This window comes from Thalassophryne amazonica, chromosome 3 (assembly GCF_902500255.1).
Source record: "Thalassophryne amazonica chromosome 3, fThaAma1.1, whole genome shotgun sequence".
NCBI classification, from domain to species: domain Eukaryota; kingdom Metazoa; phylum Chordata; class Actinopteri; order Batrachoidiformes; family Batrachoididae; genus Thalassophryne; species Thalassophryne amazonica.
The window spans coordinates 35,052,207-35,076,754 of NC_047105.1; the positions used below are offsets into that span (position 1 = coordinate 35,052,207).

At 39.7% G+C, this 24,548-nt stretch overlaps 2 protein-coding genes across 3 annotated transcripts in view; one reads left to right on the forward strand and one right to left on the reverse strand.

Annotated features, from left to right (window-relative positions):
* The window catches only part of rab22a (RAB22A, member RAS oncogene family), a 29,527-nt gene extending 26,936 nt beyond the window's left edge, over positions 1–2,591 (reverse strand). The window contains exon 1 of the mRNA XM_034166032.1: positions 2,277–2,591. Within this exon, the coding sequence (XP_034021923.1) occupies positions 2,277–2,312 (36 nt within the window). The 5' untranslated portion in view covers positions 2,313–2,591. The remainder of the gene's footprint in view (positions 1–2,276) is intronic.
* Positions 2,592–2,758: 167 nt separating this feature from the next.
* ppp4r1l (protein phosphatase 4, regulatory subunit 1-like) overlaps positions 2,759–24,548 on the forward strand; it is a 67,746-nt gene continuing 45,956 nt past the window's right edge. For both annotated transcript variants that reach the window (XM_034166029.1, XM_034166030.1), the window contains exons 1-9: positions 2,759–2,840; positions 7,419–7,463; positions 12,574–12,703; positions 17,713–17,819; positions 18,329–18,471; positions 18,720–18,866; positions 23,641–23,748; positions 24,115–24,180; positions 24,344–24,502. In XM_034166029.1, the coding sequence (XP_034021920.1) occupies positions 2,834–2,840; positions 7,419–7,463; positions 12,574–12,703; positions 17,713–17,819; positions 18,329–18,471; positions 18,720–18,866; positions 23,641–23,748; positions 24,115–24,180; positions 24,344–24,502 (912 nt within the window). In that variant the 5' untranslated portion in view covers positions 2,759–2,833. The remainder of the gene's footprint in view (positions 2,841–7,418; positions 7,464–12,573; positions 12,704–17,712; positions 17,820–18,328; positions 18,472–18,719; positions 18,867–23,640; positions 23,749–24,114; positions 24,181–24,343; positions 24,503–24,548) is intronic.

The following is a 24,548-nucleotide window of genomic DNA, read 5'->3' on the forward strand; positions in this document are numbered from 1 at the left end:
AAACTGGGGTGGTGGTCCACATCTTTAAAAAAAGTGGACTGGAGAGTGTGTTCCAATTACAGAGGATACAGAGGAGCAATGTGGGTTCCGTCTTGGTCGTAGAATGGTGGACCAGCTCTTTACCCTTGCAAGGATATTGGAGGGGTCTTGGAAGTATGACCAGCCAGCCTACATGTGTTTTGTGGACTTGGAAAAGGCATATGACCGGGTCCCTTGGGGTATCCTGTGGGAGATGCTGTGGGAGTATGGGGTACCAGATAAGCTGCAACGTGCGATCGGGACTCTATACAGCTAAAGTAGCAGCTGTGTCCACATTCTCAGCATTACAACAGACCGGTTTCCAGTGAGATTTGGAGTCCGCCAGGGCTGCCCCTTGTTACCAATCCTGTTTGTGATGTTCATGGACAGGATTTCAAGGTGCAGTCAGGGACTGCAAGGTGTCCAGTTTGGTGACCTCAGAATTGCATCTCTGCTTTTTGCAGATGATGTGGTTCTGTTGGCTTCATCAGGCGGTGACCTCCAGTTCGCACTGAGCAGGTTTGAGGCAGAGTGTGAAGGAACTGGGATGAGAATCAGCACCTCCAAATCAGAGACTATGGTCCTCTGTCAGAAAACAGTGGATTGCCCCCTCTGTGTTAGGGGAGAGTTACTGCCCCAAGTGGAGGAGTTTAAGTATCTTGGGGTCTTGTTCACGAGTGGGGGAAAATTCGAACGGGAGATCAACAGACGGATTGGGGCGGTGTCTGAAATTTTACAGACGTTGTACCAGACCGTAGTGGTAAAGAAGGAGCTGAGCCATAAGGCAAGGCACTCAATTTAACAGTCAATTTATGCTCCTATCCTCACCTATGGTCATGAGCTTTGGGTAATGACTGAACAATCACGGATACAAGTGACATAAATGAGATTCCTCCGCTGGGTATCTGGGCTTACACTCCTGGACAGGGTGAGAAGCTCGATTATCCGGGAGGGACTCTGTGTAGAGCCCCTACTTCTTCACATCGAAAGGAGCCAGCTGAGGTGGGTTGGGCATTTGGTGATGATGCTCACCAGACAAATAAATAAACGAAGTGGCTACGGGTACGTACATCCGTATCTTCTGCGGGACTGCTAAAGGTACGAACTGAGGTTCACTGAGTGGACGTACATGACACCGGTGGGACATACACACGTGGAACAAGCAGTGAAGCTCTTAACAGACACCAAATATTTTACGTCCACTAATGCTTCAGCTGAACTGTGCTGTTTCTTTTTCTCCCTTGTTTCAGAAGCCATAACTGGCAACTGTCTTCTAGTGTTAGCGGAGGTTAGCCTGTAAGCCTGCCTTCGTGCTGATAATCATTTAAATACATTTGTTTAATGAAGCTGCTGTAATTTAAGAAATTCATCAAATGTAAATGAAGAAATTCATCAAAATATCAATGTAAATTGCAAAGGTGTTTTGCTTCTTTCATCGTCCATCCACCTCAAGTTCAAAGCGCTGTTTTCTAAGCAAGGCGGAAAGAATTGTACGTGACACCAGACCTTTAGCACCATATGGTATGGGTACGTACATATTTGCGCATTCTGATTGGTCGGTAAGACACCCTCCGTATCTTTAGAACGGTCTCTGTAGATACGGGTCCGTACCCGTAGCCACTGCCATAAATAAAACCTAGTGACTGTAACACAGAGTCCACTTGCCGATTTGAAAAGTGCTACGATTTGACCAAGCATGTGCTACAAGTTGGTAGGTGATAGGAGGTGACCTGATACCTTTGATTCTTCTGTAAGAAGGCCGAGGATTGCTGAACCACAGATTGTGAGCTGTTGGATCACAGATTCTTCTAACAAATGCCTCTTTATCTCCTTATCTACTCTAACAGCCATCACAACCCGCCTTCTCAGCTGCCTATCGAGTCTGGAATTTCTATCAAATTGTGTGCTACAACTCTTCTGGTTAACATTTACAGTCAGAATGCCCGAAGTGACATTCAAGGTCTAACAGTGGAACACAACTCCCATATTCCATTCGGATCACTAGTTGTGTCTGTGTCTCCAAGTCAGAGTGCATGCAAACTCCTGCGAAACAGTCTGATCTTCAAGCCAGTACAGACTAAATCTTGGACACGGAGCAGACGACAGTCTGCAAGACTTCAACAGAATCCTCAGGGAAGCTTCAAAAAGTCTGTGGTGACAATTCACAACCTGCGCACTTCTACAGACACGAACCGGCGCTTCAGGTACAATCAGTTTGGACACAAATTGGTACTAGATAAAAACTGATGATGACTTACCCCCAGGAGACAAACCTTTAACTCTCTCAGCGCCATATCGATCCCTTTGATCTCAATGTGAGTTTGTGATGATGACCACTGACAATTTTCACCTTAAGGTTTACGAAGAGCTATGCTTCATTCTGGTCAACAGCTAGCGTATGCATATGTCAGCTCAGATATTAAATTTCAGTGTGGGCGTTAAATAAGACTAGTAGCTCCTCGTAGTTGACATGTATTATTAAAAAAAACCTGTAAACAGCTAACTAGCTAGCTAACACTAACAAATCGTTCCGTCTCCATCTTGAACTAAGACGTGCGGTCACGTGACAGCCCCAGACGCCTTTTATGTATGTATTATTTATTTATTTATTTATTTCCCGGAGATATGAAAAGTCCATCGGCTACGTTTTTGCTGAGATATGTCGTTTTTTAAGGCACAAATTAATAAACTACTTCACTAAAGAAAAAAATCAAGGGGGGGGGACTGTCGGCATCAGGAAGTAGTTTGAGGAAATAGTTTGAGTGACAGCTGTGGTGACAGCCCACACGTTAGGACGGCACAGCCGATACTCAAGATGGCAGGTAATGGCACTTTTAAAAAGTGTCTTCTTCTCTTTTCTGTCGCGATATTATCATTGGTGAAGCGAGCTCTTTTTTTTGCTCTTTGAGGTCGGGGTTGTTAAAGAACCGGCTCCGGCTCTGCCGTGTTTGTAAAACAATAAAAGTCAAAGCTGTGTTAGCCAACTTAGCATGTCTAGCAAGCTAGCTAGCGAAAGCTACTGTTGAAATTGAAAAATATAAGGCTTAAATACATAACGGCCCACTATTTATTGGTTGTTTTTTTTCTCTTTTGTTTGTTTGCTGCGTGTACACGTGTGTTTGATTTTTAACCCCTATCACATGTTGTGTTTAACATCGAGTTGGTGACAGGAAAGGCGTTTTGACCGAGCTAATGTTAGCCTCTTTGCTAAAGTCATAAGCTGACTAAATCCTTCTGTCTTTTCACAAAGGGAAATACTGTTCGAACACTTCTCGAGTATATAAAATATGATGATGTTACTGACCAACAAGTTGAAGAAATCGCATTTATATTTGCAGCAGTTTACGTTGTAAAGCCAACTGTAAATAAGCTTCTACTCTTGTTTCAGAATTTGATTTTGGCAATAAAAGTAACGTACATAAAATACACAAACAGAAATTGCCAAGGATAGCACAAGAATTGAAAGCATACAAATTATTTCCATTGTCATCTGGGAAAAAAGTTAAAGTCTGCTGTCTTGTATTAGCTGTAAGTGATGTAAACATCTGGCGTGTATAGAACGCTTGAAACATAAAGTCCCTTCGGCTGCTCCCTTGTTTATACTTGGGGTCGCCACAGCAAATCCAAGGTGGATGTGCATGTTGAATTGGCACAAGTTTTACGCCGGATGCCCTTCCTGACGCAACAACACATTACATGGAGAAATGTGGCAGGGGTGGGATTTGAACCCGGAACCTTCTGAACTGAAACCAAGCACATTAACCACTTGGCCACCACCCCTGCTTGAAACATAAATATCTGTTTAAATTTATTCTCTAATCTGCTGATGATGTAGAAGCACAATTGGTTTGGCCTATATAGTTCATAAATAGTTTTTAATGTACTACATGAAATGTTTCTTTACTGTATTTTTAGTGTGTGTAATTGTTTTCCTAATTTGTGAATTGGCTAGAATTTTGAGATGCAGTGTGATTTGATGCCGTATGACTAAATGTTATTTAAGCGAATTTTCCAAAAAAAGGTTTCACTGATGTTTTGTTGCCTTAGGAAGAGGAAAGGGCCTGATTTATTTTATTTATTAAACACCCAGGGATTGGCCAACTTCACATTGTAATCTTGACACTTATGTCATGAAAGTCGGTTTGAGGTTAAGTAACCTCTGATTACTTCATTAATAAAATGACAGTAGAAGAGAATGCTTTACAATGTAACTGGCCATAATTTGTATACACAAAAATCAAAAGTCAAAGTGTCTTTATTTAAAATTTTATTTTAAAATAAATGTATATCATGAGGCAGCATGGTGGCTTAGTGGTTAGCACTGTTGCCTCACAGCAAGAAGGTCATGGGATCAGTTCCCGTGGCCTTTCTGTGTGGAGTTTGCATGTTCTCCCTGTGTGTGCGTGGGTTTCCTCCAGGTGCTCCGGTTTCCTCCCACATCCAAAGACATGCGGGTTAGGTGGATTGGAGTCTTTAAATTGTCTGTAGGTGTGTGTGTGGATGTGTCTGTGTTTGTTTGTGTGTTTGTGGCCCTGCGACAGACTGGCGTCCTGTCCTGGGTGTACCCGCCTCGCGCTCTATGACTGCTGGGACAGGCTCCAGCCCCCCGCGACCCTTAATTGGACTAAGCAGTAGAAGATGAATGAATTAATGAATGTATATCATGAGAGCTCCTGCAAATATAGTAAGTTCTGTCAGCTTCTCCATTTTTGCTAAGGGTTACCACAGCAGACGTTTTATGCTTAGTGCCCTTTCTGACACAACTCCTCGTTACATGGAGAACTGGCATGAGTGGTCTTGAACTGGACACCTTCTGTTTTGGAAACAAGTGTACTGAACACTAGGCCATCCTGCTGCCCAGCGCTCATACAGATATCTTTTACAGAAAAACTATTTATGCATTGAATGCCCTCACCACCTCTTTCAATGAAAGTTGCTTAGTACCCACCCTAAATAATAGATTATGTGAGGCACACATCGTAACAAAATCATAAATCAATAGTAGTTGCATGACAAAGATGTGTGTCTGCTTACCCCCTTTTCAGGCAGAATTTCACATGAAACACTGGGCATTTTGATAAAATTAACTCCTGTGAAATCAAGGGATGAGTATTGAGAACTGGTTCCTTTCGGGTATTGTTAAGAAATGATTCGATCCACCGACATCAATAAGCTTTTTGCTTAACGATTCCGTTATCGGTCCTTTAGAGTGGCCATTGTTTTGGGGGGTGTTTGTCAGGAAAATGATAATTTCTCTACATTGATTACAGATCTTGCAGCGGGTCCGTAATCAACTTTTCTGCAGCGTGGCTTTGCTTTGAACCTTGAACAAATTGAAGCAGTGGTTTGCAGATTGAAGCAGTGCTTCGATCTATTGCTTCGCTTATTCATTTCTTTCCTTTCCCTTTATCTTAATTTTTCCCCCGCTAAAACCCTAAAGAGCATACATCTGTGAGTGTTATTTACCTTTTTTTATGTTAAACCGACCTGTTATGGTCTTCTGAAACAGTTGACAGATGTATTTTATAACTTAAAAACAGGAGCAGAAATAAGTGTTTCCTGTGAACACCTAGTGACTCTTACACCTCCATTTCATCCCTGTCTTAGTCTGTTTCGGTCAAACCATATTTTCAATGTGTTAATTTCTTCAGTGATTTCCTCCAGAACTATCTGCCAAGCTAGAAAACTGCTGCATCCTTGTAAGAGCAGAATACTACTGGAATGAATTTGAATAAGGAAAGGTTTTTTTTTTTTTTTCTCACCAAAATGGATGCTGCACTCACTCCAGTTTATCATCTGGAATAGTCCCAGATTGCATTTCAGAGCTTCTAGAATTCAAACATTTTCATGCAGGTGGTGTTGGGGGGTAATTTTGGGTTTCAGCCTTTTTTGTTTTTCACCGCTTTCATCCCTGAATATGTCAATCGTGAGTCACTTTTGTACGGATTAAAGTTACTAACTGGGACTCCTGTCTTGTTGCGAGAAAGAAACAAGAATCGTCCTCCGTTCTGTTCACACAGCTCCAAACGCTGCGCGGCTCTCTGCCGAGTCATATTAGAACGATAGAGTCCAGTTGGAATTAATAACTTCAAAGCGAAACACAGTTTTGTTTATTTTTATTTATGTCCAGAGATCAAGGATTCAGTGACCAATTGCATATTTATTTACTTTAAGACTCAATGAAATACATAGAAAACCTGTAAAGCCTACTTTTAGTACAAAATTCACAAGAGGGAATCGATAAGGAATCGGATCGATAATCAGAATCGATAATGGCATCGATATCGATAAAATCTTATCAATACCCATCCCTAGTAAGATCCAGCCTGTCGTGTGATAAGCTTGCCTTTTTCACAAGATGTGTGGGCACATTTTATAAAGTTTTTGTAGCTTCAGATATCCTCCTTTATTCAACTCTGTCATCATTCTTTTGTAAGAGTTTGTGGGTTGAACCTTGCCTCTTATCCTTGCCTCTGTGGTCCTGCCAGTCACACTTTTTACATCAGTTTGTGTTTCTTGTTGTTAGTGTTGTTGAATATCATAAGGCCACTGTGCATGTGTTCAGACTGGAAGGAAGTGGAAGGTGTTTTTTGTTCAGCCTTAACACTGCTCTTGACAGTCTGGCCCTCTATCTGGCTTCCATGTTGAGGTTTAAAAAAATACAACAGACAGTGTATCATATGATCAGTAACTAGTTGAGCCTAAAGAGTCATTGTAGAGCAGTAAATTAGACTGTGCGTATGCCAGGTTGAATTTGTGTGGATGGTTCCAATTTGTTTTTGCAAGTGAGTGACCTCTGTCTGACCTGACCATTCTCACAGCAGTCATGTCACCATAGGTGAGATGCAAATCAAATATGGAAGCATCAATGCAAATGACCTACAGCTAAAATGAAGTTAATCGTTTTGGGGATCTTCACAGTACTCTGAAAAGATTAGATTCGACTGTTGGGGACTGTATTTACAATAGTTTTATTGCTTAAGAAGAGATTCAAATCAGATCGGGAACTACATGTTGGCCCAAATTTTAGTAACAACAAATATCTAACTTGTGTTCACACTATTAGCTAGATCATATCTCATTCATATGAGGCAGTCCCAACCCCCCCAAAAGATTCAAGTCTTAACATCACATATGTGCCACTCGTGATTGTAGCCTTTGACATGCTTATCATCAGACTAAAAATATAACACAACTGCACAGAGTTTACTTTTTGAAAATTGATTGAGCTCTTTTAAAGTGATGACATGCTTATGGAAGTGCACTTTGTTCTTTATTTTTAATTTTTAGGTTGTACCTCTGTCAACTCGGAATGCCTTTCATGTTGTAGAGTGGAGTGCGATCTAGTATGCTGATGTTTGTCGTTGTATGTTCTGTCTCTGACTGGTTTAATCTTGCAGGTCTGTCTTTATATTTTGAAGATGGCCATGATGATCTAGATGACTGTGAGTATTTTGTGCTGTTGGAATATATATATATATATATATATATATATATATATATATATATATATATATATATATATAATATAAATAAATGTAACCTTTATTTAATCAGGTTAGTCCCATTGAGATCGAGATCTCTTTTGCAAGGGAGATTTGGACAATTCTAAAGTTTCCAATTCACCTAACCTGCATGTCTGTAATATGGGAGGAAACTGGAGCACCCAGAGGAAACCCTCACAAACACGGGGAGAAAACTGTACACAGAAAGGTTGTGATTCTATGATGATATTAACAGCACTAGATCAAATGCAATGAAAATATGTAGAATATTATTCTTTAATGACATGCAGCTCTCCACCATTAAGGCTGTACAGTTTTTAAAATTTGAATTAATAAAAATAATTTTCTTTGGCACCAGTATTTATTCGCCTTTTAAATACAGGATTCATAAAATGCCACTGCCAATATGATCAAAATTTGTGTTACTTGGGAAAAATTAATAAATAGTTCCTCTGAAGGGGAAACTTTCAAAAGAACAGATGGCCTTGAACTACTTATGGTAGCGGCCCATGCAGTCTATGATAGCGATGTCATAGATCACGTGGAGGTTTCCCACGACTTGTGCAAAGGATGCTGGGAGGCACATGGCGACTGCCGATCAGAGTAGAGACGCATGATGACAGTAATACTTATAAATCTAAAAACGCTGTTTTTGTAACCAGATAACACCTCTGAAGCGACTTCTAAGACATCTTCCGGATGTAGGGCTGGGTATTATGGCCATTTTCCATAATCGATTTGATTTCGATTTATAGGGTTCCTGAATCGATTAATCACAATTCGATTTGATCTGCTCTTAAATGAGGAAAATGGCTCAACTGTTTTAGAAAATACAAATGTGCTTTATTATTCTCTCCAACATTAACAAAATTACCTGAGTTGTAAACAAACCTGAGCTATAAACACAACTGTCTCAAGTCTCAAAAGTGCAACTGTATAATTTTAAAGGCGTTGCAAGTGAAAATATACTTGAATTACAACTTCAGTGCAAATTGCATTAAAGCATTGTTTTCTAAAGTGCAAAAATACTAATTTTGGTAACTAAAACTCATTTACTAGCGCTACACTTAATTGCGCCCTGGTGGTCACATACGAAGACATCCCATTTTCAACTGTCTTGGTTTCAGTCCCAGTGAAAAGTTAAAACCAGAGTTGAACCAAGACCAATGAAGTAAAAACCTTGACCAAAAAAGTCAAAACAACAAAAAGTGTAAACCTGGACCAAAACAAGTCCAAACTTGGACCAAAAAAGTCAAAACCAGGACCAAAAAAATGTCTAAACAGGACTAAACATAGCAATGCATGGGTTCAGGTCTCAAGAGTTTAAGGCTGGTTAAGATGGCAACTTTGTTCTCATTTATTAATTGTGAGGTTCTTGTGCAAGAAAAGGAGCTCATTGACATGATCTGGGGCTAAGCAGCTCCTTTTTGCAGTTATGATATCACCCGCAGTTGAAAAAACCCTCTCCGATGCAATACTGGTCCCTGGGACACAAAGGTATTGTTTCACCAGGCAAGCCAACAGTGGATACTCCTTTTCATTTGACCTCCACCAGTTCAGAGGATTATCATTCAGCCCAGCAGGTTTTTCCATCCTGTATCTTCTGACTTCATCTTCCGCCCTTGTTGCTGGAGTTTTCTGTTCATGTTCCTGGACTGTTGGTGAGTACACTGGTCCAAGGAGTGACTCCAGTGTGCTGGATTTCTTGGGCTTTTTGGGTGAAGTCGCTCCCCCGATCTCCTCAGCTCCTTCTCCACCAGCATCATTACCCTCCGCATTTTGCTGCTGAATAAAACAAAAAAAAAAAAGTAAATTAATTAATATATTTAAAATAATTTAAGTATTTTAAATTATGACATTCCTTACAATCCAATAGCTTATCTTTTAATTCTCACTGAAAATATTCTTATTAAAACAGTTTTTTAAATACTTACATCAAGTGCAGCAGTGGCAGCCTCAGTCTGAAGCCTGGAGAAGGTGTCATCTCGCTCTTGAGCAGACAGAGATAGTAGAGCCTTAAAGCGAGGATCCAGTGCTGATGCAGCATACAATGTGTCCTTCTTCTCATCATATCTTAAAGACATTTCACAAATGATTTTGTTATCACAGTATGAGAATAAACATGGCATGCATACAAATATACATACAACACATACAAATAAAAAGTGCATGGTCTATAAATTATACTGTTTAGTTGTAGCTGCTGCTACAACTAATCAGTATAAGAAGATGCACATATAAAATACAAAACTTTGCTTTAGTTGTGTTGGATTTGGCCTACTCCTGCCTATTACATGGAAACACACACACATGCACACACAGACAAATAGACACCTTAACATTAGCATACCTTGTCCTCAAGTTATTCTTTACATCAGTCTTCAACTCCTTCACCACGGTGGAGTCTCCCAGGCAGGGGGTTAAGGCTTCCTGAAGTAGGGCGAGGAGTGGGGCGATGACAGTGTTGGTTGCTTGTCCTCCTACATTGCCAGTGTGGCTTCTTTCATTGGTTTCAAAATACGCACCAAATCTTCGGCAACTGTTACATCCTCCTCTGTTAAGGTACAGATATCTTTTTCATTCCTGCGCGCGTCTTGTGAAAGGAGAGTGGCAGAGATCGCCAGATGTTGTTCTAAAAAGCGCTCCAGCATGTCTAGTGCGCTGTTCCACCTGGTCACGACGTCTAATGTGAGCTTGTGCGCTGGAAGTTGAAGCAGCTTCTGTTTTTCTTTTAGTATGTGATTTGCCGTCATACTTTGATGGAAAAACATTGCAATATGCCTCATTCGAGCGAGCAGACGTGACACAGCTGGGATTTTCAGACCCGCTTGTGAGGCTAAATTCAACGTATGAGCGAAGCAGCCGACGTGCATTAGTTTCATGATCCCCACTGCATGAACCATATTAGCAGCATTGTCCGTGACCACTGCTGGGTCTTTGCCGGTCAGACCCCACTCCTGTATAACATGCGTCAGCATATCTGCCAAATTACTAGCAGTGTGGCTCGTGAGAACCTCGGTGGTCTGTAGCACATGAGACATGAGGCACCACTCGTTGGTGATGTGGTGACAGGTTACTGTCATGTACGACTGCGTTGACAGTGATGTCCAAGTGTCACAAGTAATGCCAACTCTCTCTGCTGACTGTATTTTCGTTACAATGTCATTTTTCACACGTGTACATCCTGGGGATAACTGTGTCAGTCAGGTGTTTACGCTGCAACATCACATAATGTGGATCGAGCACATGTACGAGCCACCTGAAGCCTTCATTTTCCACCACCGAGTACGGGCGCAAATCTTTACAGACAAAAGTTGCGATGCCTTCTGTTATTTTTATGGTCCGAGGAGAATCGGCGGGTAATGTCAGTGATTCCTTCAGTTTCTTTTGTTTCGCCCTGGGCGGCTTGTTGTCAGAAGCTAACGTTAGCATAGTGTGATACCTCGTCAAATGATTTCGAAGGTTTGTGGTGTTCCTACAGTAACTGAGCTCCGCTTGGCAGATGTTGCAAACCACTTTGCTCTTATCCTCTTTGTCCTTTGTTGTTTTAAATTTGAAATGATTCCAAATGTCCGACCAGCATTATAATGCTTGGATTTCATTCGAAAATAAATTTTCTCAGTTTTGTGAAATTTGAAAGGCTTTATAGCTTTAAAGTGCATCTCACAGGTGTGACAAAAATTCTCTCTTTATTTGGGATAAACCTAATACAAATAACCACAAATTGTGTGCTGCTGGTAATCTCTGACATTATAGTGATGACGGGATAGGTGTAGGGTTTTGGAAATGTTGGAGGAAAAAAAAATAACCCAAAATATTTACACATCAACTGCAGGGCTGCTAATAGTTACCACAACACTGTCTGTGCTTGACTGTGCCTGCTAGGATTTGGGTTTGTACAGAAACATGTATTACTATGTGTATGTTTTATGTAATGTGATCTGTGTTTTATTTTATCATGAGGCCCATGACAACGTTGTGCATATGTTATTCAGTCATAGCTGCATGCACAGTTGCCACATGTTTGCACTTCATGAGACAGATGTGCACAGATGACACACTCTGTCATCAAATACTTTATAAATTCACTTTCTAGAATGTGCAGATCATTAAACTTATAGTTCCACAATGAATTGTTTGGGATTAAACACATCCACTGTAGAGACCCTGAACTGGAGCATCTGAAAGCAAGAAAACAAAGAATATGTCCGCATTCCTCTGCCAGTTCATGAATTTCCCGGTGTGTCGTGCACATACATGCACAGTCTGTGTCTGTCTCAGTGACAACCATGGATAGGACAACAACAGAATGCTTGTGCTTCTTGTGGGCTTGCTGTTTGCTGCAGGTAGTGAATTGTCATCGTAATGTGTGCTTGGTTCTTGTACAAAGAAACAGAATAAATGGTGGACAAAACTACCAGCAAAGGAATAATATCACATGTGTAATAGCATATCCTTGTACACTGCTGCACTGTCAACAATTAGTACCTTTGGCAGTATTATGATGGCATTGCCATCACGTGTTAACAGACACACCATTTTTGGTGTCACGTGTGAAAAATGTACACAGACAAACCTAATTATCTTAAAAGTACCCGTTATGTTTAATTGTCTAAATACCAGTTACCTTAAATTCATGGTGATACAGAACAGAGTGAAAAAACTATGTTCTCATGTTTGAGAAGGTACCATTGAAAATTTGCCATTTTCATTGATAAGAGCTGATTATGAAAACTAACAATTGGTTTTCTATCTGTTAATTATTTCATCTTCCACCTGAAGGATTACTTTGTTTTAAAATTTGTTCAACAGAAATTTGTGTGGGACAGTGCTTATGGGCAACCAGTTTGCCCATTTAAAAATTATAGCTATCATCACCATTCAAAGTTGTATGCTATGATGTTAGCAATTAAACAGACCAACATACCCATTGTGTACATTATGTCCTCAGTTGGTTTTGTAGGCTGTGTATGAGGACATAAAGTCTGTATTCTGTAGGTGTGTTGATACTTTATGTGGTTCAGTTGGCTTTAAAATTTCTCTCCCACAGTTGGATTTGATGACTATGGTTCAGAATGTGATGGGATCCGGATCACAGCCTTTCTAGATGCAGGGCAAGACAACCTGACGCCTCTTGGAAGGTTAGAAAAGTATGCCTTCAGTGAGAATGTCTTCAACAGGTAAGAAGAACCAAAACAAAACTATATTTAAAACAACAACAAAAATAAATTAAAACATACAGTTGTGCTCAGATCTTCACATATACGTGTTGCGGGCAAGAACGTCATGGCAATATTGGAGTTTCAGTGATTTTGTTTTTTTTTTTAGTTGAATCGTTGTACAACGTCTAAAAAAAAAAAAAAAACCTGAAAACAATAATAACAATAAAAGTGTGTGTGTGTATATATGTTGGAACCTCTGGTCTAGCTTATGGTTTCAGGTTTTGCTGAAGTATTGATGTAGTCCCCATCCTTCATTATTACATCCATTTTGTATGATGCTCCAGTAGGCATGGGCCGGTATGAGATTTGGACGGTATGATAACCGTGGGCAAAAATACCACGGTTTCATGATATTAAGTATAGCTTTCGAATGTGCTTTAACAACATTATGGCTATTTGCATATGAAGCGCGCGTGATTCAGGCGCACTAATTGACGCGATACCACTGAAAACTTTAGAGAAAATGCCAAAATAGTTGTCACTCTTTTAGACATGTAGCATCTGCCCAGTGGGAAACATGACTTACTTGCTTAGGGAGAAACGTGGCTGGAATAATGTCCGGAACTCTGGATGCTCAATACTTGGCCCAGCTTCACCAACAAAGTGCTTGGAATAGATGTATTTGTCCTTCTTTATATGTTTGTGGGGGAAATTTGGTTGACCACAAGCATGACTCGAGTCCACCGCTTGTACTTCTCAGTGGTTTTAAGGATGGGATAAAGTTTACTCCTTTGATGTAATCCTTTGCGGGTATCTTGAATCGCTCTGCGTCCGACACATGCCATAGCTACGGTGCTTTGTTGCCACCGTTTTTGGCTTGAAGGGCTATTCCGTGAAAAATACAACGAAAAAGCCGACTTGGTCCTTTTAGACGGAGGGAAAATTTCAGTGCAGGCTTCGCCTCCTTCAGCCATGATGTAGAGCTAGCTAACGTTAGCTGCCTGTTTGTAAACAGAGGCAGGGGTGTGCACTGGGGGAAGGGCGACCTGCCTGTCAAGAATTCTCATAACCTGCTCATACTGTAGGGACGATATAATGGAAAATTTTAGTGGTTTTGACACCGTGGCTTTTTCATACCATGGTATACTGTGAAACCGGTTATCGGCCCATGTCTATGGTCCAGTTCTGTGGGCAGCAAAACAGCCCTAGAGTGTAATGCTACCACAACCATACTTAGGATGTGGTCCACTGTTGTTGAGATATAGCAACTTTGCCTGAGTTTGGTAGAAGCCTGTGACACTCCTCTGAACAAAACTGGTTTAGATGGCCAGGAGCAACCCATGAAGCACCAAGGCACAGGCTTACCATGAACTGGAAACTGCTGGAGCACCAGTGTCTCTGACAGTCAAGCCAGGTTTACTTTGTCAGGTTTACTTTGTCATAGACCGAGAGGCTGTAGTCAAAGAAAGAAACCCTGCGGCAAAATTGACACCTTGCACAGTGGAAAAAAAAATAAATGCAGTTGACCAGATTTAAAAAAAAAAAAGAAGACACCTTCTATAGGAAAATTATATCCACGGATGAGAGAAAGATTGAAATGTTTGGCCACAATGTCCAGAGGCATGTTTGGAGCAGGTGAGGAATTCAGCCTATCAGTAAGTTGTACTTCTGTGCAATTGATTGAATTGATGATCTTGGACTCTACTTTGATTTAGAAGCGACTCCGAGAGTCATTTCTGGCTTGTAATCTCTGATCAGCTTTCTCAGAGCTCCGCTGAGGACTTGCACAGCGTGTTGTGTGTTGGTAAAGCTGATGGGTGCTGTCAAAAAACAAAACAAAAACCTTGCTAGGTTGGCACAGAGAAGCTGCCAGTTATACTAAATTGTGATCACTATTAGGAAGATAAGAGACCTTTTGCAAGCTAAGACATTTTTGAACTTTCAGCACCACTGAAAACTTTGTGGATGTATGCATATTAATTTTACTCCTGCATGTAAAATTTTAACCTGGTTTTGATTTCATAAAACTCTAAATAAATAGATCTCTTACACTATTTTTTCTTTTTGTCTGTTAAACATACATTGGCTGCTCAGTACTTGTAAGGACTGCTCAATAATTCTGACATATTTGAAATAATACACTGAAAGCCCATATTTTGCCAGGGCATTCATTTTTTTTTTTTTTTTTTTTTGTCACAACAAAGTTAATTATACACATGTGGATACCCTATATTACTGTACATGTTGTGTAACATGCATTGGAGGACAGAAAACATCACATTTCCACATCAGTGTCACATGACAAGAATTGTAGTTACTTTTTTTTTCTTTTCTTGATGCAAAGTTCTCATACTGTAACATGTATTGGGGACTGGCTGTTGAGGAAAAACATTCAAAGCCTTTACCTCCTGCAGAAGATTTTGATACTATATATTTTTTTTCTGTAAATCTCAGGTTGTCATAAATACATAGGGCTGTACCATTAAAAATAAAACACCTAATAAATCTTGAGTTTACACAAGTTATTTTTATTTATTTATTGTCATACTGAATCAAGGAAACCATCAGGGTTTATCATCCTGAACATTTAATACCTTCAGTTCAGTTTTTATCAGTTGATTGGTCATGCCATGTTATTTGTGACCTGGGGAAAAAAGCAAACATTTCCACTGTTGCATTGGAGATAAGCATTTAGACTGAAGAGGTTGTTCACAAACCAAAGGGCTGTTGTGTTCTATCCCAGATCGTGGATTATGGTTGAAATGTCTTTCAGTAAAACATTGAACTCCTGAAATGCTTAACACTGGGGCATGTTGCTACATTTAATCCCACACAAAGCTGGAATAATGATATAGATATTCAACTCCAGTCCTCGAGGGCTGGTGTTCTGCACGTTTTAGATGTGTCCCTCGTCCAACACACCTGAATCAAATGGCTCATTTACCCCCACAGTATGCAGTCAAGTTCTCCAGAGTGCTGCTAATGACCTCATTAATTGACTCAGGTGTGTTGAAGCAGTGACGCATCTAAAAGGTGCACAGTGATACACTGTTTTGAAAGCTCTGGATTATCTTGCATACCAGACAAAATGACAGTGTTGTCATTTCAAGCTGTAAAATTGACTATACAATGCGGCCATATGGCCAGATTGACCCTGAATCTAATTTTAAAGGTTGCTGTTGCTCAGATGTACTGTATATTATGCTTTGTAGTGTTACAGAAAGAAAACAGTATTACACTGTGGTTAAAGCCATTCAAGTTCTTCATTGCAGAATGAATTGTGAAACTATCCTTGCCTAAACTCTTGTCATCTCTAGTCTGTCTGCATTGTTGTGTATTTACTAGGCATGTGGAGATTAATCGATACGAATCGGTATCGATACAAACGTGTGCGATGCGAGTGTATCGATTCATTCAGTGTGCATCGTTTCAATTGATGGGTTGAATCGCGATGGATTGGTCGCTGCTTGCTTGAATTTTTTTTTTCTCCTTCCCCAATACATGTTGACTGCACCACAGACAAAAGCCAGAAAGCTCATTTCTACCACAATAAAAATGTTGACATCAATCGCCGTTTTGTTTTACAAATCCCTTATTGGTCCTTCAGTTCGGGACACTGGAGTGGCCATTGTTTTTGAGGGTGTTTTCAGGAAATGATTATTTCTCTACATTGATTGCAGACTACAGTGGGTCTGCTTGAAGTTTTAATCAACAAAGCAGTGCTTCGACCCACTGTTCGCTGGTTCTCTGCTTCGCTACCAGCAGCAGGTCAGCAATTTCTTCATTAACCCCTCTCAAAGCTATTTAAAGATGTCAGTTGTGAGTCATTGCTGCAGGCAAGAAATGAGAATTGTCCTCCGTTCCACATCGGAGTTTTACATGATGGTTCTTTGGCGTGAGAACCAGCTAGTGTTGTATGAAAGTCAGTTCCCCTGAAATAATAATAATAGTAATAGTAATAATGATATCCTCTGTTTTGTGGGGCTAAGTGCACAGCTCCAAAGAGCCGCACAGATTACGGTCAGAATTAATAACTTCAGAGCGAATTGCTGTTTTAAATCAGACATCTCTTTCCAAATGTTACAATAAAATACAACCGACTAAAACTTTTTTTTTTCTCCCAAAACGATATGTCCTCCCCTTTTTTAAATGAATTACATCCTGACGTGCAGCACAGCCGGCTGAAGAGCTCAGCTCACAGTCTGTGGAGTTACATTTGTGCCATTGATATCTGAAAGGAAATGTTTTTGACAAAAACTACATATTTTGTTTATTTCTATTTATGTCCACAGATCAAGGATCCAGTGACCCATTTCATATTTATTTACTTTAAGACTCAGTAAATGTTGTTGACATAGAAAACCTGTAAAGCCAACTTTTAGTACACAGAAAATATTGATAAGGAAATAGATAGACACAGATATTGATAAAATCTTGTCAATACCCATCATTAATCATATTGCACCAAATTGCATTGCATCGTATTGCATTGTGAGGAGTTGAATCACCATCGAATACATATCAAATCATGAACAGGGGTGAATTGTATCGCTATATGTAGTGTATTGAGGTGCATATTGAATCGTTGTCAGTGATGAGATTTACATGCCTACTATTTACTCATCACTTACCTGCACTAACACTATTTTGCAGTAATGCCATTAAGTGGATGGCATGTAACCATGCAGTCTTGCTATTGGTCAGTTGGTTTACAGATTTATAGTTATGAAGTTTTCAACTTTTTTTTAATGTTTATTTTAATGTGATGATTCATGTTGAGTGAACAGTGTAAGCTTGCCATATCATTTATGGTGTTTAACACTATCAGGATTTCCTTCTAATGAACTTGTAATTTTGTGGTTACTTTGCGTATTATTAATACTGCTTTTCGGGGTTGAAGCCCTCCTGTCACTATCAAATACGCGTGTGTAATATATTTGTCAGCTGTGCTAGTGCACTGTTATGCTGTGTGCACTTGTAGGTATTGGCAGGCAGGACACTAACCAGAAGCTCTTGTTGCATTTTAGGCAAATCGTGGCTCGTGGTCTGCTTGATGTGCTTCGAGAGTTCAGTGACAATGAAAATGACTTTATTAGTGTCATGGAGACAGTTGCCAGAATGTCAGAAGATGGAGGTAGATACATTTTGACATTTCATCTGTTGAGTAAAAATTCTTGTTACCTCTTAAACAAGCTGTCCACTGCCCATGCACTTCCTGACTCTGTCACATCTCCTCAAATGTTGACCAAAACAGATGCTCTACAACTATCTTCGTATCAATCAAATGTTTGATTTTGTTTTATTTAGCACCCCTACTGCAGCATTTTCTATTTCTGGTTCAATTGCTCGTTCCCTTTCTGTCTAAATTTGGTTCCAGAACCAATTGCAAAAAATGTAGAAAATACCACGTGGTGCTGTTGGACCTGCAAGCAGTGGACAAAATTGGAATGTGTCTGCTCAAGTGGCAGTAGATATTGGTTTTAACCAGACACTTAGATTAATTAATTAATTTATTTATTTATTTATTTTTGAACTGCATTCCTGTTTTTCTTTCAGGATTACTCTTTGCACAGTTAAACACATAAAGCCTGAATAAAATCATGCTTAAAATTCATGTGCTCATACTTGGATTTGTGTACTTAGAACCCACCGTGCGAGCTGAACTCATGGAACAGGTGCCCAACATTGCCATGTTCTTACATGAGAGTCGACCAAACTTTCCAGCAGCTTTCTCAAGATACTTGGTACCCATTGTGGTCCGGTATCTCACGGACCCAAATAATCAGGTAGGTTTTAAACTTTAAAGCGACTTATGAGGTTTTTTTTTTTTTTTTTTTTTTAGCTGGTGAACTCTTTCACTGTCAGCCAACTGTCTTTGTTTAAGAAATAAAAGGATTTCTGTGATCCCTCAATGGTAGTAGGAAGGGTCTTTCAACAGTTTTTTTCTCCCCTTTTAAGAAAACAAGACTAGAAAATGTTTAGCACCATTATAAATGCTTTTTTCCCCCTCTCCCCCATCATTCACCCTTTCCAGGTGCGGAAGACCAGCCAGGCAGCACTGCTTGTCTTGTTGGAGCAGGGCCTCATTTCTAAAGCTGACATGGAGAGTAAAGTGTGTCCAGTTTTGTTGGACCTTACAGAACCCAGCAGTGATGATGACTACAAAATTGAAGCAGTCGCTGTAAGAAAACTTAATTCATAATATTAAGAAAGAAATGGGGTGTATATAAGTGGGCTGTTATTTATGACAATTTGAAAATAATGGGAAATTTTTAAATGAGATTTAGCTGAAAATGTCTTTTGTACAACATCTACTTAATAAATTGAGGGTGTAATTAGGGATCTCCTGATCCAATTGAAGCCATCCGAATCGGCCCTGATGGAGATTTTTTATTATTATTATTATTATTATTATTATTATTGATCGATCATATCTGATAACCCGGATTCAATAAATAGAAGCACACTGTCTCACTTTGTTTTATATGCACATCGTGAGGAGAGCGAGTTCACCACAGAGCCAAAGTGCATGTTTGAAAATTACATTAACACTACTTCACAGGCAACACACCCATGGTGCAAGTTTTAAAAACATATTTCTGTTTTCCTTTGTTTCATATTAGTGCTGGGTTGAAAAGATCGATTTGCTGATTTTAAATTGATTCTCATTTTAACTCCCACAGATCAATTCACACATTCAAAGAACGATTTAAAAAAAAAAAAAAAATATATATATATATATATATATATATATATATATATATATATATATGCACTTCCAGCGTTGGAACAGCGTCCCTGAACAAATGATGCTGCAGTTGGGCTGTTACACTGTTTCCAAGGGTGTGAAAATGATAATTTCTCTATAGTGATTGTGGACCCGCTGGTTCTGTTTTAGAAGCAGGTCTGCAATTTATTCATCAGCCTCTGTCAAAGCTATTTAACAATGCTAATCATGCGCTGTAACTAGGTTTAAGGATATGATTCCTTCTTTATGTTCTCTAATGCCATATACCAACACAGTGCAGAGTAGCGACCTAAACTCTGTAAGTGAGATAGAGTATCTCGTCAATAGTTTTACATCCTCATTGAAGACAACTTTGGATGCTGTAGCTCCTCTAAAAAAGAGAGCTTTAAATCAGAAGTGCCTGACTCCGTGGTATAACTCACAAACTCGTAGCTTAAAGCAGATAACCCGTAAGTTGGAGAGGAAATGGCGTCTCACTAATTTAGAAGATCTTCACTTAGCCTGGAAAAAGAGTCTGTTGCTCTATAAAAAAGCCCTCCGTAAAGCTAGGACATCTTTCTACTCATCACTAATTGAAGAAAATAAGAACAACCCCAGGTTTCTTTTCAGCACTGTAGCCAGGCTGACAAAGAGTCAGAGCTCTATTGAGCTGAGTATTCCATTAACTTTAACTAGTAATGACTTCATGACTTTCTTTGCTAACAAAATTTTAACTATTAGAGAAAAAATTACTCATAACCATCCCAAAGACGTATCGTTATCTTTGGCTGCTTTCAGTGATGCCAGTATTTGGTTAGACTCTTTCTCTCCGATTGTTCTGTCTGAGTTATTTTCATTAGTTACTTCATCCAAACCATCAACATGTTTATTAGACCCCATTCCTACCAGGCTGCTCAAGGAAGCCCTACCATTATTTAATGCTTTGATCTTAAATATGATCAATCTATCTTTGTTAGTTGGCTATGTACCACAGGCTTTTAAGGTGGCAGTAATTAAACCATTACTTAAAAAGCCATCACTTGACCCAGCTATCTTAGCTAATTATAGGCCAATCTCCAACCTTCCTTTTCTCTCAAAAATTCTTGAAAGGGTAGTTGTAAAACAGCTAACTGATCATCTGCAGAGGAATGGTCTATTTGAAGAGTTTCAGTCAGGTTTTAGAATTCATCATAGTACAGAAACAGCATTAGTGAAGGTTACAAATGATCTTCTTATGGCCTCGGACAGTGGACTCATCTCTGTGCTTGTTCTGTTAGACCTCAGTGCTGCTTTTGATACTGTTGACCATAAAATTTTATTAGAGATTAGAGCATGCCATAGGTATTAAAGGCACTGCGCTGCGGTGGTTTGAATCATATTTGTCTAATAGATTACAATTTGTTCATGTAAATGGGGAATCTTCTTCACAGACTAAAGTTAATTATGGAGTTCCACAAGGTTCTGTGCTAGGACCAATTTTATTCACTTTATACATGCTTCCCTTAGGCAGTATTATTAGATGGTATTGCTTAAATTTTCATTGTTACGCAGATGATACCCAGCTTTATCTATCCATGAAGCCAGAGGACACACACCAATTAGCTAAACTGCAGGATTGTCTTACAGACATAAAGACATGGATGACCTCTAATTTCCTGCTTTTAAACTCAGATAAAACTGAAGTTATTGTACTTGGCCCCACAAATCTTAGAAACGTGGTGTCTAACCAGATCCTTACTGTGGATGGCATTACCCTGACCTCTAGTAATACTGTGAGAAATCTTGGAGTCATTTTTGATCAGGATATGTCATTCAAAGCGCATATTAAACAAATACGTAGGACTGCTTTTTTGCATTTACGCAATATCTCTAAAATCAGAAAGGTCTTGTCTCAGAGTGATGCTGAAAAACTAATTCATGCATTTATTTCCTCTAGGCTGGACTATTGTAATTCATTATTATCAGGTTGTCCTAAAAGTTCCCTAAAAAGCCTTCAGTTAATTCAAAATGCTGCAGCTAGAGTACTGACGGGGACTAGAAGGAGAGAGCATATCTCACCCATATTGGCCTCTCTTCATTGGCTTCCTGTTAATTCTAGAATAGAATTTAAAATTCTTCTTCTTACTTATAAGGTTTTGAATAATCAGGTCCCATCTTATCTTATCTTAGGGACCTCGTAGTACCATATCACCCCAATAGAGCGCTTCGCTCTCAGACTGCAGGCTTACTTGTAGTTCTTAGGGTTTGTAAGAGTAGAATGGGAGGCAGAGCCTTCAGCTTTCAGGCTCCTCTCCTGTGGAACCAGCTCCCAATTCAGATCAGGGAGACAGACACCCTCTCTACTTTTAAGATTAGGCTTAAAACTTTCCTTTTTGCTAAAGCTTATAGTTAGGGCTGGATCAGGTGACCCTGAACCATCCCTTAGTTATGCTGCTATAGACGTAGACTGCTGGGGGGTTCCCATGATGCACTGTTTCTTTCTCTTTTTGCTCTGTATGCACCACTCTGCATTTAATCATTAGTGATCGATCTCTGCTCCCCTCCACAGCATGTCTTTTTCCTGGTTCTCTCCCTCAGCCCCAACCAGTCCCAGCAGAAGACTGCCCCTCCCTGAGCCTGGTTCTGCTGGAGGTTTCTTCCTGTTAAAACGGAGTTTTTCCTTCCCACTGTAGCCAAGTGCTTGCTCACAGGGGGTCGTTTTGACTGTTGGGGTTTTACATAATTATTGTATGGCCTTGCCTTGCAATGTGAAGCGCCTTGGGGCAACTGTTTGTTGTGATTTGGCGCTATATAAAAAAATTGATTGATTGATTGATTGACTCATCCATCGTTTAATTCACACAGTAGTGTTTGGTTTGTTTTTCTTTGATAACATGCCTTTTCCGTGGGACAGCGCACGGTTCTCTGGTCTGGACTGACTTTTCAGTTAATCTTTTCCACCAGTGTTTGCTGCGTGGCTATGGGAAAAGACTGACTGAAAAGTCAGTCTGCGCGGCTGTGGGAGACGTTCTCTGCTGCTTGCCACACAGCCAGTGCTGCAGACGTGAGTGTTTGTAGGGGAGACCAGGACCGTTTGCCCATGGAAAATTTTAAATTTCTAACTCTCTGAAATACTATTGCCTGCATTTTGTGGGCCAAATTTTGTGAAGTAAAGCCATAGTTTTTTTTTTTTTTTTTTTTTTTTTTTGTCTTTGTTACAGCCTTACTTTAAAGCCAAAAGTAACAAGGCATCAGGCCAAAACATGGAAGGGTGTAGAAATGTACCTGTGTCAGGGCCAATGAACCGGGTACCTCTGGTGCCCTCTTTTTGGCTGCCCTGGATCTGTTCAGTAATTCTGCCCTTCAGTATGTTTGTAAAATAAAAATTCTAATCTATCATTCTGGGAGGGCGATTGGTCCGTGGCATCAGTCTTATAGCCATCATTATTAACTACCAATACTTCGCTGTCACATGTCAATATAATACTAGTCTTATGTTGCATAACTAGACAGTTAGGTAACAGCTCGAACCCAAATCAATATCGGATCAAATCAAATTTTTCTTCTCGTCATGTCTGTTGGCCTCCTGCTTATACAGACTGTATGCAGGCGGGTAACCAGAGTGGCAAGGGGTCAGAATGCACTTCCAACCCCCTTAGATTAAAGATAAAAAACGCTTTTTGCACATAATAATATAATAAGTAAAAAAGATGATAATCATAATGATTACATTAATTACCATGTATTTTTAACTAAAATGTTCGATCAGTGCTACTTTGAGTGTCCACATTTTACAACTACAGTTCTGCACTAAATGGAATTGAGTAGCTATATTAAAAAATATGCTTAGTTACTTAAAAAAGGCTTCAAAGAGCAGCTTGGTTTGAATGGGTTTATTTTTGTGGTTATCTTCTTTATTAATACATGGCAGAGCTATCAAATTGTTAAGCATGTACACTGGATTGACTTTAATGTGCTCACAGTGTCCTCTGTGGAAGTGCAGTACTGAGGAAAATGCTAATATCAATTCAGAACTCTGTATCAACAGATACTGAATATTAAATTACTTGGATGGGGGCAAAAACCTGATCAGACATTCAAAGTAATTGGTACATTAGATATAGAATCTTAGCTGCTCAGTCACAGACATGGTTCATACTTGTATGTTCTGTATCATCAGTGCAAACAATGCAATTGACTCTCCATCTCTGAAAGTACTAAATATTCTCATTATGTCCTATGTTTGCAGATCATGTGTAAAGTGGTCACCATTTTGGGCAAAGATACTGTAGAGCATCTGTTGCTACCGCGCTTCTGTGATCTTTGCAGTGATGCCAGACTCTTTCAAGTGCGCAAGGTAATGAGTCCACATTCATTTTCATCTCCTCTTCTACTTCTACTTCGTAACAGCTTCAGACACTCTGTTAGAGTCTAACAGTTACCATTGTTTATGCTGGCATTTCTAATGGCAGAACACCACATTTGTAGGAATGTAGTAATAATATAAGAATGTATGAAAATTAATACAACAAGGGTGTGTAAATAATTCCGAAGGCTTAAAAATAAATCCTTTTGCAACATGCTGTTTGGCATTTGGCAGGTTAAACATGGGAGAAAGTCCTGCCACCAAACTGGATGATCAAGCCAGAGGAGCTCATAAAGTTATTCGGGTGACGACATATTGAGGGCCTTTTGTAGATGTTATGTATCATCTGTATTACAGGTCTGTGCTGCTAATTTTGGAGAATTTTGTTCTATTGTTGGTCAGGAAGCCACAGAAAAACTGTTGGTGAGTAAATTTGAACATTTTAAACCATGGCCACATATACTGTTTGTCAATTGTTGATGTTTTACTACATTTTTAGTTAATAAGTCAAGAGTTCCTGTTGCTGGGAGATTCTACAGTTCAGCATTCCCTGTTGTGCTATGTGTATCTTTCTTTTTAATTTAAGATGCCCAAGTTCTTCGATCTGTGCTCAGACAGCTTGTGGGGCATCAGGAAAGCCTGTGCCGAGTGCTTCATGACTGTCTCAAATTCCACTTCTCCAGAAGTGCGACGGACAAATTTATCTCCCCTCTTCATCAGCCTCATAAGTGACCAGTCTCGCTGGGTAATGTTCAAACCATTTTGACAGTTAACACGTAATTAGTTGTGGG